This window comes from Euphorbia lathyris, chromosome 6 (genome assembly GCF_963576675.1).
Source record: "Euphorbia lathyris chromosome 6, ddEupLath1.1, whole genome shotgun sequence".
Taxonomy (NCBI): Eukaryota; Viridiplantae; Streptophyta; class Magnoliopsida; order Malpighiales; family Euphorbiaceae; genus Euphorbia; species Euphorbia lathyris.
This window is the reverse complement of record NC_088915.1, coordinates 79,797,975-79,812,842: the sequence shown is the minus strand read 5'-3', so window position 1 is coordinate 79,812,842 and position 14,868 is coordinate 79,797,975. Positions and strand designations below refer to the sequence as shown.

Here is a 14,868-nt window from a genome sequence, read left to right as displayed (position 1 = left end):
CTGATTGGTGCCCTGACCTTAATTTGATTGAGAACGATCTCACTTTACCCGACAAGGAAGATGATGTGCACACCCAAGTCTAGGCCTATGGGTTGAGTCATTTGGTCGGGTTTAAGAATTTAGATGAAGGGACGTTACCTCATGTTCGAGAGTCCAACGTGTGGGTATTTGGCTAGGGAGACACTAGAATCCTTAAGTGTTAACAACGGTGCTAGGGAAGGTATGCATCACTCTTCTTTAGGATTTTTGCCAAAGTAAGTAAGCGATTAGTGTTGAACGATGATGATGATGATGATGATGATGATGATGATGATGATGATGATGATGATGTACAACTTGTTTGTGGTTTGGTCGAATTGCAAATACAGTCCGTAGTTTAAAAATTTACAAACAGGGGTTCTGTGCTTTGTGAAATTTTCAATCAAACAATACTCGTGGTTTAGTTAATTGCTATAAATCGCTCACTTTTAGGGGTATATAGTCACAACAATAGTTTTTGACAGAATGACGATGTTTGTAAACTACACAAAGTACATAACCTCTATTTATAAACTTTTAAATCTTAAAGACTGTCTTTACAAATCAGTCAAACCATAATATTTATTTTTATACTTTCTCTTGATTTTAATGACATAGATAATTTGAAATTAATTAGAGATTTCGTGTTCTAGTCTTAACAATGGATAATACATTTATTCAAAGACATCTTGTTAGTTGAGTTCTATATTCTAGTTTAAATAGATTTTTCTCTTATAAAAACATGATAGATATTGATTGATTTGCTTTTGAAAGTAACTAAACATTGCTAATATAAACATATATTATCAATTATTTATATATGCTAGCTTGCAATAACATAATTACTATATATTTATAGGCAATCTCCAAAATAATTATGAAAATATTTATTATTGAGTAGAGATATAATGAGAGGAATTTCAAAAATTATTTTCATTGGATACTACATAGTACTTATAGCATGTAATTGATTTCATATAGGGTATTAATTAATTTTTACATAGCTATAATTAATAATTATTGCCATTCATATCAATAATCAATGAAAATTAAGGTTTTGAACCTTAGTAGAATCATATTTTATTTTCTTGTAAATTCCATCTCATTTTTATGCAAAAATAGAAAAAATAAAAGAGATTCTATTATAAAGATGTATACTAATAAGACATATAACTTTTTTTTTCATTTTTCCAAAAGAGTTGCATTATTAATCTATTTTTAAATAACATACTTGTCATTATTGGGAATAAAAATTAAAGGTATCAAAATTTACTTTCATTTTCTAAAAATATTATATAATCTATATATTCCAATCAAAATTTACTTTCATTTTCTAATAATATCATATAATCTATATATTCCAACCTCTTATTATATATTATAATAAAATAATAATATCAATCGAATAGCATTAGATGGATTACACTTAATCGCTATAATCTATCTTACGAGAGGTGGTTTAGGCGGTCCTCTACTTGAAAAAATCTACTGTAATTTGCACTCGGTGCTCACCATTATCCTTAACGCATGTTGCGGATTGCTAGTTACTTTCTAAATAGTAAAGGTTAGTTGCATTGCATCTGGGATAATTTCCTCGCTCAACCATTATTGTAAATTATTATCATGTCAGAAATTAATAATTCTATTGAGAAAAATAGATTTTTTTTTTCTGAAGTATATACTCCCTTAATTATAAAAAAAAATCTATATTTTTTATTATACTCTAAACATTATATCACTTAATTTATCCATATATCTTCTAAGAAATACTTCTAGAAGTATTCTAAATTTTTTCCTATTATTGTTGTTTTCTTTTCAATAAAGACATGATTTGATGTGAAATTTGTAGCTTATACGTGAAAGTATAAATTTTTTTTTTTATGAGAAAAAAAAATAGATATGAAGAGTTTCTATATTGAAAACAACCTAAACAATATATATATATATATATATATATATATATATATATATATATATATATATATATATATATATATATATATATAATCCATAGTAACAACTACCAAACCCTAATTATTTAAGTTATTTTCTAATTCCCAAATCAACAAATAATTAAGCTAGATATTACCTAATGCAAAGCAAATCCACAAGAATAATAAAACATTAGTTGGCATTCCAATTTCAGAAGTGATTCTCACGCGCCAAGGACTAGAGTATGGAAACTTAATACCTGCTAATTAAATTCTAGGATTTATATATTATTTTGGAAAGAAATACTAAGCATTATGTTTAACTTATCCTATAATATAAAGTTTTGATATTTTAAATAAAGACAGCATCTACAAATCGATCAATTTTCATCATCATACATCCCATCCCTTTACTTATAAGGAACAAGAATTTCTAAAAGAAAAATCTAATTAAAATAAAATAAAACTTTTAATAATTGAAAGAGATGATTAAATATAAAAATAAACCTTGTAAATTTCCCATTTTGCAAAGACATTTTTGTATTTTAAGATTTTATAATATGAGTATAAAATTTTCTCCATGTAAGAAAATGTTTTATATATTAGGAGTAAATTGGAATAAAAAGATTGTTTAAATTTTTATTTTAAATACTTACCACTAAGTAATTTTGGATAGTTTTAATAAAAAGAATTATATTTACAAATGTAGGAAACCATAGTTTATGTTTGTAAACTACAAAAATGGATAAATTACATTTATGACCATCCAACTTTATCTCAACTAACACCATAGTTATTAAACTTCAAAATGTAATATAACAGTTATCTAATTTTATATTTTTTAATATTATAACCATTAAATTTTAATTAATACATCAAAATAACCATTGATGACCTAAAAATAGAAAATTTCAAGAATTGATGATATTCTAAACAATTTTAATTCTTGTATTTTTCTTCGTTTTGAGATCATTTAAGTGTTGTATGATTAAAAGAGAAAAAGTGAATGTTTAAAGAGAGGAAACTCTAGAAATTGTGATTTTGAAAAATAGAAAATATGGTTTTCAACAACTTTAATTTTTGGATGTTTCCCATTTGAGGCCGTCAACTGTCATTTTATGGCATTAATTGAAGTTTAGAGGTCATAATATTAGAAAGTTAAAGTTGAGTGACTTTCATGTTATATATATATATGCAAATGCAAAGTCATATAATCTACGAACTATTTGGTTCAACTATTGATATGTACTGTTTATTGTTTGGTTCAACTATTGATATCTACTGTTTATTGTTCTTGTTAGCTGTTTATTGTCTGTTATTGTTGGTAGAAATCAACATTTTCCTTCTCAAAATAACTATCAATATTGATTTTTCAATTCTAATAAAATACTTTTATATACTTTTCAAGAATAAAAGGAGAAAAAAAATACACTAAGACCCATTTACTTATCAAGATTATCTGATTAGCCCCTAAACTTTACATAACTTATAACACTCTTGGAGTTATTATAATTTATAAAAATATATTAGCTCACTAAATTTTTTTAACGAGCTGCACATTTTAACTTATTCAAATTTCTTCTTATTCTGCGACACGGACTTTAAGAAACTAATCACTCAACTAATAAAAGTGATTGAATTTGGGGATAAGTATTAGTGGATGCATTAAATTTAAATATAATATTACTTTGTACTAATTTGAAAGAGAGAGAATACAAAAATAAATATAGAAAAGAAAAGAAAAAGAAAAAGAAAAAGAAATTAAAATGAAAATGCCTTGTGTGATTAGTCCAATCATAAAATAAAATAGCCCTTTTGATTTGTCAACTAGAAATAGAATTAAGTTTCTTTTCTACTAATTCATTCATTCATTCCCATTTGTCCCTTACCTATGAACCCTTTCATATATAAATAACAACCCCCTTTACCTTCATCCCCCCAAAAAACACAACTCTCACCCATGGCGGAAGACTTTCAGACCTCCGGCAGTATCTGCGGCGGCAACTGGTGGAACTTACCTAATAATAAGAATGATCATTTAGGGAATTATGGTTCTTGGTTGCTCACAGATTTACCAGACTTCAAACCAAGATCATGTAAACTCCAGCAAGATCACTCTATTAATGGTTCTCTTGTTTTCCAAGATTCACAGAGGCCTCAGCAGACTGATTCCGGTGGCGGTGGAGGAGGTGGAGGAGGAGGGAGTGGTGTTTTTATGGAGTCTACTTTGCAAATGATGGGGTTTGGGGTTTCTTCTTCTTCTACTTCTGGTTCTGGTTCTTCTCCTTCCTCTGATTGGAGCCAAACTTTACTGTAAGTACTTTTTGGTGTTTTTGTGAAAAATTCAAGAAACCATTGATGCAAAAAATTAAGTATTATCTTGTTTTTAGTAGTTTTTGTGTGTCTGTGTCCGATTTCGTGTCTGTTTTATAATCCGTGTCGTATTTTTTGTTTGAAGGCTATATTTGGAAGGTTATGTTTTAGAAATAACGTTTCTGGTGTCTGTTTTTGCATCTGTATCCCTTTTTTTATCAATAAATGGGGTTGTTGGGATTGAAACCTTGTTGGTTGGTCTGAGTAGCTCCGATACTATATCAAGAAATCATTGGTTCAAAAGCTTAAGCAGACGGATAATCGGTTTTCGTGTCCATATTCCCTTTTTTATCAATAAATAGAGTTGTCTGAATTTGAAAACGTCACAAGTTGGTCTGAGTAGTTCTGGTACCATATCAAGAAACCATAAGTTCAAAAGCTTAAGCCGATAGATAATCCATTTTCATGTCCGTATCCATTTTTTTTATCGATAAAAGGGTTGTCTGGATTTGAAACCTTACGAGTTGGTCTGAGTAGCTTCGATACTATATCACGAAACCATTGGTTCAAAAAATTACGGTTGAATGCGGATATTAGAGTACTTTTCTAAATATTAGGGTATTTTTCATATAAAAATTTAGAGTATGTTTAGTTAGATAGTTACTAGTGTTGGTAGCTAATAGATATTAGCTCTTCCTCCTTCTAAAATAGCTATGAGCGTCTATTTCTTGTATTCTAGCCGAACATCTATATCTAGTGCCCGTCTGATTCTCTTTGCTATAACTCATTTTTACTCTTTTACTTTAAAGATTCAAAGCAAAATGAACTAATATCTACCGTTTACCAGCAATAAGAACAATAATCTGTTAAACCAAACAGAATCCAAAGGAGAACCGAACAAACACTGAATTTAATTCGATTTTCCTTTTCGTCAAGAGGGTTATTTTTTTTTAATAATTTTGATTTATTTTTTTTGTTTCAGTAGAGGAAATTCCATGTTGCAAGAAGATATGAATTCAACAGAAATCCAAAAAGAATGGAGTCCAAAGAGCTTTACAAGTTCCACACCTCAAGATTTCTCATTAACAAGTTCAGCCAATTCCACACTATCATATCCTAATTACCAATCAACACCATTGTTACAAACCTTATTTCAACCGTCCGATCATCATCATCATCATCAACAATCTTTTTACGACGATCGGACGGCTATGAACTACTCTAGTTCTCCTCAAAATTATGGAACCATTTTGAGTGAATTATCATCTCCTTCTTGGCCTAAACTTGCTTCCTTTTTGAAGCCGTCGTCGCCACATCAGCAAAGTCAAACTTCGTCGGGTGGATTGCACTTCTCTAATAATACACCCTTTTGGAATGCTTCGTCGGCTGATCAGTTTCTGTCGTCTCCTTCTTCTCAACCCCAGTTTCTTATGCCCGCTTTCGAGGATAAACCCAATTCGCCGAGTCTTACCCTAAAGGTAAAGTCTTGATTTTTTTTAATTAAATACGAGAACTGAACAGTGTATTTGAGTTTGAGCTGAATGTTTTGGTGGGTACTTATTATCTCAGTCAAATGACTCGGGATTTGTTGGTAAAAAGGGAAGCGAGCCGGCATTCAAACGGGCTAGAATTGAAACACCGTCGCCATTACCGACTTTTAAGGTACGGATTAATTAATTTAACATTAAAGTAGAGTAGTGAGAACTTTGATTTTTTTTTTTTATTTATTTCGGAATGTGCATATAGAATGATTGAATTATACCTAGAATAGGGTACCCGAGATATGATTGCTATTCGGGTCATTGGTTATGATTATTGTTCGTTCTAGTATGAACTCCGATGATAAAGTTAATTTAAAAAGTGAAGACAAATTATATATAGAGAGAAAATAGTATGATATCTATGTTGTACGGATATAGAAACTGACATCATCGTGAAATGTTATTTCTAAAAAAATATAACTAGGAAATAGTGATGGGCGAAAACGCTAACAAAGAAGAGTTTCCATACAAGATAGAATGGTACAGAGTATAATGAAAGTAAAGACGTCTTTTGTTAGACGACTATGGATGACTTTAGATGAGTTGGTGATTCCACATGTTTCGAGCCTGCGAACTTTGTGGGTCCGTATGGAACATGGAACAGTCTATATATCATCTAGTGTTCTCAATTTTTGACACGATTTATAGACTAAATAACTGCCCATTTGATACTATTTTATATAAATCATATAACACGATTATGACACGATTATCAGGTCCGGAAAGAGAAGCTCGGGGACCGAATAACTGCCCTTCAACAATTGGTTTCTCCTTTTGGAAAGGTAGGTTTTTGGATATATATATATATATATATATATATATAAAATATATAAACATTGTCTGAAAATGGAATCTAATATATAGAATCTATTTTTATTTCAGACTGATACTGCATCTGTCCTCCATGAAGCCATTGAATACATCAAGTTCCTCCATGATCAAGTCAATGTATGTAACCATACTTATCAAGTGCCCCGCTCGGGTTTTTTTCCGTAATTATTTTTTACTGTTTTACTCCAAACAGTAGATATAAAAATCAGCTAACATCTATCAGCTACCAAACAAACCCGTCATCTGAATCGACTCTTAGTATTTTATGTATATATGTGTTGATTTTTGGGCAATGTTTTTTGCAGGTTTTAAGTACTCCATACATGAAAAATGGGAATCAAATTCAACATCAACAGGTACTAAATTAATTAAAAATTAATACAACAACAACAAAGCCTTAGTCCCGAAATGATTCGGGGTCGGCTAATATGAACCATATATTTTGGTTCATGTCATAAGATGTGGCTAAGTTTTATATTATAGTAGATTTTATATTAATCTCTGACAATATATAGGTCGGTGGCGCAAGAGCGAAAGAAGCAGAAGATCTAAAAAGCCGAGGATTATGTCTCGTCCCAATATCAAGCACATTCCCTGTAGCTAATGAGACTACTGCTGATTTCTGGACACCAACATTTGGAGGTACTTTCAGGTACCTAGACAAATATATTTCCAAACATGTCTTTATGGTTTAAAAGTTCGTAAACATGGATCTAAGATTTTCTTTATTTGTAAAGGTAATTTTTTTTCACTAAAACGGTCTTAACATGCTGCGAATCCTCTTGAAAATACGTGACAAATGTTCAATTCTTCTTGTTTATTAACATTTTTAGTAAAAAAATCCTATCTTTCAACTGAAAAAATCTTGCGTTTGTAAACTTTTAAAACCACAGCAATATGCGCAAAACCACAACATTATTTTACTTATATCCCAAAATATTTTAGAGTACAAAAAAATATAATTTTTATTATTTATTAGAAATTTTAATAAAAATAAATATCTTTACAAATGAATAAAATTAATTTCATACTCGTATTTATAAACTTTTAAACATTAAGAGCCAATTTGACATTGCTTTTCCAGAATCTAAAACAGTTTTTTTAGATTTTCAAGCTAAAAACAGCATTTAACAATACTTTCCTTAAAAGTCCAGAAAAAATTACAATATGTAGTTTAGGACGAAATTAGTTTTCACAGCTTATTAGAAAAGTTTATATTACAAAAAAAATTGGATAAAAATAAACCGAACTTTCAATATAACACAATATATATATATATATATATATATATATTTTTTTTTTTTTTACTTTTAGAACTTTTATTATATATTTACCACACATTTATCAATTTTTTTTACAACACTTTTCTTCATAGCATGTTCTTTTAGCCAGACGAATGCCAATCTAAGCCTAAAATGTCAATTATACAATTCATTTTTGTAATTATCTCAAATATATAATTTGACTTAATTGAGAGCGAACCTTGACGCAACGGTAAACGTTGTTGTCGTGTGACTGAGAGGTCACATGTCCGACTTTTAGGAGCGGGGCTTGCCAAAAAAATTGACAGGGGAAGACTTGCCCCCAATACATCCTTGTGGTGGGACCTCTCCCCGAACCCTCACTTAGCGGGGATTCGTAGTGCACTGTCCGCCCTTTTATATAATTTGACCTAATTAAAAAAGAGGAACTAATGATTAATTCTAACTTTTTATTGATTTATTTAATTGCAGTGTAGCATATGAATCCAAGCAAGATGCCATTGACGATAACTTCAATACAAAAAGAAGATAAAATTAGGAGCTGTACCAAAAGCTAATCAAAACAAACAAAAAAAAAAAAAAAGTGAAAATTACTAGTATAATAAAAAAGCAACTGACCCTTCAAATATGCAGAAGCAATGCTGGGCCATCTTCAACCACAATTAATCATTAGATATAAGTATATATTATGTTTTTATATTTTTTATTTGTAATATAACCTAAAGTTTTATTATTATTGTATCTTCTCAATTTGATTTTAATGTGACTATTCATGTTAAATAAATCTCCACAAAACAAAAAAAAATGGAGCAGTGGAGATTTGTTAAACATGATCTGTCATGTTTACTGAACTTTGAGAGAATTTTAATTTTATGAGCACAGGATCAAGTGCTAAATTTAGTGGAAGATTAACATTTTATTTTAGAGATAATTTGTTGTTAATTAAGAGAGCTGAATTTACCAGATTTGGTAGTATTAATAAAAAGCCTTTTGTTCCTGTTGCATTATCGACCCGTTTGTTTCAACTGTTCATGTTTGGTGTTTGTTGTTGTTGTTAATAGTAGATATTAGTTGTTTTTGCTGCAAAAAAGCAGTTGTTTCGGAATTTTAGCAAACATTGTCTTCTGTTTAGTATTGAAAGGCAAAAAGCAGTTCTGAAAAATGGAAACAAACTGACATTATATATCTTATATTTTGTGGATGATGATTTTAAAGTCAAATATCTAAATAATCTTTAGAACCGAAAAGAATTGTATTGCTGTTTGAGTTTCAGAGATTTTCTTTTATAGTTTAGGGAGTACAAATATTGTTAGCCACACTTTAATGAAGAAAAAGATTCAGAATTGTTAACCATCTCTTAATAGCAAAAAAAATAAAAATAAAAATAAATAAAGAGATGAGATTGTTATAGTACTTCTCATGGTTGTTAAAATCGGACCGTTTTCAAAAAAACCGGTAGGATTGAATTGGAGTTGAGCCAGGATTCAAAAGAATCATCTGAAAATTAATACTTTAACTTTTGTTTAACCTCTTAACGTAGACAAATATTAATGATATCAGTAAAAATGTATATAAATAATTATAATAATATTCTTTAGTATTTGGAAATTTAAATTTTCCTCTTAAATTTTTAATTGATTGACAGATTCTATGGATACTTGATATGAAACTTGAAATCCACCTAGAGATGAGGAGAATAATTTATAAATAAAATTACAAAACTAATCCTAAAATACGTTTTTGTAGATTGAAAATAGAATATTCGAAATAAAAGTAAAAACTCAATTGGAAATTATAAGTATAAAATTAAAAAATAAATTTTTTAAATATAGAATAATAAATTAGAAAGCAAAAGAATTGTAATATCTTCCTATTAATATGAAAAAAATCGAAAGTATGACTAAGGACTACAATGCATAAATTTTCAATTTCCCATTATCCAGTAATTAATACATTAATGAGTTATTGGAAAATAATAGTAAAATCAAATTTAATTTTAGATATTCTTAAAAAAATAGGGCTGAAATTTTGACCCGTAAAGATCTTCTAACTCGTTACCCGTTTAACGGTTCAACAGAATTTTAGCGGGTTTCAACAATATTATTTTATAGGTACTTTCAGACCGGTTTACCCATCGAGTTGGTCTGGCCGGGTCGGTCTGGGTCTTACAAACTTGGTACTTATTATTATTGTTTTTGTACTGATTAAAAAAGAAAAAAAAGTGAGTGGAGGGCTCAATTGATTGTTAACTTTTTGAGTTGTTTATATATATTATATAGTTTTTTTTTTATGGAATTATATATATTATATAGTTGGAATGTGCAAGTGGAAGTCAGAAGAAGGAGGTCCACTTCTTCCTGCTTTTAGGGTTTCTCTTAATCTATTCTCTATCCCTTTGAAAAGCTAAAATTTTATATAATTATATCCATAACACAATTAATAATTTCATTATTTTATTTTATTTATTTATTTTTTATAAAATGCCACGTATCATTCGATTAACTTAATAATACAAATACAACACGAAATAAAGAGGGATAAAACCTCCATCCCATATAGGCAAAGACCCACAAAGGGAAGAAAAGACTACAAAGAGCAATACATAGACTACAAAGAGCAATAAAAGACTACAAAGAGCACTAAAAACCAGAAAAGATACAAATACAACAAACATAGAAGTCATATCCTTCTTATAAGTCGAATCCCGTTGAAACACTGTTGTAATCCATACTCCATCCTTTAGGTTCTTCCGGACGTTCGGATCTGAGTCCTTTCTGTTTGTGCATCAACATAGATCTATAGATCTACGGACAAGATAAACCTTTTCCGCTCTTGCTAAGACCGAAAAAAGAATAAAAGAAGGAAATATAGCTCACAAGTGTAGATCTGACGGAAAAAGAAGTTCAAGGAGGAATATAGACTTCAAACTAACAAAAAAAAGTAAATCTAAAGCTCAAAAGGAAAACTAAAATATAAATGGGAGGAGGAAGAAGAAAGACAAGCTTCCTTCTTCCTCCTCTAAAAGTAAACCTAATTAAAAGGTAAGATCTGAATCGTTAAGTGGAAGTTATAATGGTGAAAAGCTAGAAAAAATAAGGATATTTTGAAGAGAATAGCAAAAAGAAGAGAAGAGAAAAGAATGGTGTAGAAGTTAGAGAGAAGCTAGAGCTTCTCTCACTAGAAAAGAGTATAATTTCATTATTTTCAATACCACAAATAAAGTATATTTCATGTATAATATATCATACTATTGCGTACGAATACACATCCACCAATGTAACACTTTCGTTCTTAGATATACTGCTGGAGTTACGTGTATCTCTTAACAATATAGAAACTAGAAAGAGATGAAGAGGAAACTGAATTGTATATTGAATTAAGAAAAGAAAGTTTTCACTGTGTTATTCCTTTGCTTTGTTCTGTTTATATAACCAATTACATAACAAACACCTCTAACTAACTCTTATTTACCAAAATAACATTTAAGTAAATAAGCAGTAAAACAGTAAAACAACAATACTGTTAATACCCCCTCGCAAGCTAAGGTTGGTATCGTTTGTGAATATCTAATAAACCCAACCTATGCAAGAAAGAATTAAAAGCTGGTGTATGTAATGGTTTTGTGAAACAATCTGCCAACTGATCCTCTGTTCTAACCGAAAGCAAATGAACCACCTTAGCTTGAACTTTCTCCCTGAAAAAATGACAGTCTATTTCCAAGTGTTTGGTTCTCTCATGAAAAACTGGGTTTTTAGCAATATGAATTGCTGAAATATTGTCACAAAACAACAATGCTGGTTGAGGATGGGGAATCTGTAAATCACTCAATAAATACAAAAGCCACTATAATTCACATGTGGTAGTAGACATTGCTCGATATTCGGCTTCTGAAGAAGATCTACTGACTGTCTGCTGCTTCTTTGCTTTCCAACTTATTAACGACTGTCCCAAAAATACACAGAAACCTGTTACAGACTTTCTAGACTCCTTACAATTAGCCCAATCTGAATCTGTGAAGGCTTGTAATTGAATAGAACTTGATGCAGAGAAAAATAACCCTTGTGCAGGATGCAACTTCAAGTACCTTAATGCTCGATGAACCAATTGTAAATGTTGTTCTGTTGGTTTATCCAGGTATTGGGAAAGTTGTTGAACTGCAAAAGAGATATCTGGTCTTGTATTTGTTAAATATAACAATTTGCCCACAATTCTTCTATATTCTGTAATATCTGTCAATAAGTTGGATTGAATGACAGTTAAATAGTCTTGTGTAATCGGTGTAGTACAAGGCTTGGACTCCAGGAAACCTGTTTATGCTAGTAGATCAAGCACATATTTCCGTTCATTTAAATGAATACCTTCTGGTGTCCTAGCAACTTCCAATCCTAAAATAAATTTCAATTTATCGAGATCCTTGATTGTAAAACAACTATGCAAGTGATCCTTGATTTTCTGTATAATACTTGAGTCGCTTCTGGTTATTATAATGTCATCCACATAAACAGCCAAAGCAACAAATGCATTACCAGAAGATCTAGTGAATAAAGAAGGATCTGCTATAGATTGTTTGAACCCCATATGAAGCAATTCTTCTTTTAATTTTGAATTCCATTGGCTGCTAGCCTGTTTTAGGCCATATAACGATTTTATGAGTCTACAAGCTGTATTAGGAACATCAGAATTTACTCCTTCTGGCAATTCCATATATATCTCCTCTTCTAAATCCCCATGAAGAAAAGCATTGTTGATATCCAATTGTTGAAGATCCCATCCTTGTATTGCCGCTATAGCTAAAATCAATCGAATCGTAGAAATCTTGGCAACTGGAGAAAATGTTTCAATATAATCAATACCTTCTTGTTGTGTGTATCCTTTGAAGGAAATTAAGGCTAAGGTATAGCAGCGGAAATATAAAATTTTTTAGCCTATTTCCTTTTAACCATAGGATCCGTTAATCGTTATTTCATATAAAGAGGGATAAGAAGGAATACCTTTCGATGAACAATCTACCGTTGTTAAAGAAGCGCCCACAATTCTTCTCCGAGATTCCAACCACAAAGTATAACACGGTGAGGTTAAGATGGAATCAACCCTTATGAGATGCAACCAAATTAGATTGCCTCTAATTAACCAACACAAGATCAAAGAGAAAAGGAGATGAATAAGATTAATCAATTGAAGGAAGCCGTATGAATTCTTGTCCACGAACTAGGGGATGCGAATTCACTCTCTCTCTCTTAATGTAGGTTTCGAAAATCACAATAAGGGGAGGGGATTAGCTTAGTCGAAATTCTCATAAGGAGGGGGTATATATAGTCGCTTGTATCTAAACCCTAGTTAGATAGGAATAGGTTACTTAATAGGAATTCCATTCGGAATAGGATTCCTAATTATTATCTTATAATATATCAAATACATTTAGGATAATAACAAATAACCTAATTGGATAATAATAGGAGTATATTAATCTAATTAAAACTCCTAACTTAATTATCTCTTAATTCATTTAATTCACAAACCTAATCAAATTAGGATTAATGGAATTAAAATAATTCCTTATTTCTATATATAAATTTCGGCCCCCTCCATTTAAATGGGCCTTATTGGGCTCAATTGGGCTTCCATCTATTAATCATATCCATCTCTCTTTTGGTTCCAAGTCTTATGTGTGATCCATTAGGTTCTTACTACTTCTGGCCGTATGCAACTATTAAATTAATTTCTTCAAGAATTATATTTAATCCTTGCATAATGGAATGATGTACTGAGTATGTTATTGGCAAGTCGGTAATCATTCCCCCAGAGTCCGTTAAGAAGACATGTTGATTCTGTCGTTAACCCTTCCGTATTAGTTACAGTATAATTCGATCCTTTATCAACTATATCCTTGAACTGAATCTTATGACTATGGATGATGTCAAGTCACATATAGCGAGACGTTCGTTTTACTTGTATAGGCCGAGTCAACTCAAATAGATAGGTTAAGTGAAATCTGTATTTCTACTCTTAAGCTATCACCTTGCAAGGATTTAGAGTCGAGTCTTCCACAAGCGATCCTTGGATATATCTCCCATTAATCGGGAGTGATAAATGCTCAATCCAATGTATAACTACCCTGACATTACCTCCTGTGACACCCAACCTTTGCAGTTCACACCCCAGAGTCATCTCTGTTAAGGATCATGGGACCACAGGATCAAAGTCTCACATTCAGTAATTCAGGATGACCAATTAACATTCCTTTGAGTCTGAGGATTAGTTATACCTATTAATACCAATGAGATGAACAGGTGACAAGGATGAATCTACCCATCCTGTTATCTCAAATCGGATCCCCAATCCTAATGAACGACGTTTCATCGGATCTATGTAACTGTCCAGATATCTATATATATGAAGCTTGTGAGATCAGCTTTCTGTCGGACAGAAGACATTGTTACATACAAGCCTCAACAGTGATATATCAATCCTAAACATATCACTTGACTTGGGGTGGTTTTAAGTTTATTAGTTTATTATAAAGTTTTGTCTCACTTCATGCTTGTATGAAGACTTTATAATCACTTTAAACAAACTTACGGATTTCCTTTTATTAGACTTTATTTAGTGCTTAAAAGGGATTGCCTTTATATAGTTATAAAACATATATCTCATTAAAACAAATGATATAAAGAACAATTCATTTACTTTAAGTTTGTATCCTGCAACAATTGTCTATAGGACACTAAACCCCAACATCCTTTTGCCACTAACCTTGCCTTATATCTCTCTATACTACCATCACTCTTCCTCTTAATTCCGAACACCCATTTACACCCAACAGTTTGTTTTCCTTCTGGCAAAGAACAGATCTCCCATGTTTGATTCTTATTGAGAGCTGTCAACTCTTCCTTCATAGCCTCTTGCCACTCTGAAAATTGCACAGCTTGCTTATAATGCTTAGGTTCCTGTTCAACCATTAATGAAAAAGAA

The 14,868-nt window shown here is 30.8% G+C and overlaps 1 protein-coding gene across 2 annotated transcripts; it reads left to right on the top strand.

The window, feature by feature from the left end:
- The first annotated feature begins 3,855 nt into the window (after positions 1-3,855).
- LOC136233743 (transcription factor bHLH112-like) lies at positions 3,856-8,701 on the top strand. 2 transcript variants are annotated; one of them, XM_066023442.1, is made up of 8 exons: positions 3,856-4,262; positions 5,245-5,740; positions 5,832-5,924; positions 6,520-6,585; positions 6,686-6,751; positions 6,940-6,990; positions 7,150-7,276; positions 8,368-8,701. In XM_066023442.1, the coding sequence occupies exons 1-8, from the start codon at positions 3,910-3,912 to the stop codon at positions 8,370-8,372; spliced, it is 1,257 nt and encodes a 418-aa protein (XP_065879514.1). In that variant the 5' UTR covers positions 3,856-3,909; the 3' UTR covers positions 8,373-8,701. The 2 variants fall into 2 exon arrangements, with proteins under 2 accessions (XP_065879514.1, XP_065879513.1); XM_066023441.1 differs by having other exon boundaries at positions 7,150-7,286.
- Positions 8,702-14,868: the final 6,167 nt, after the last annotated feature.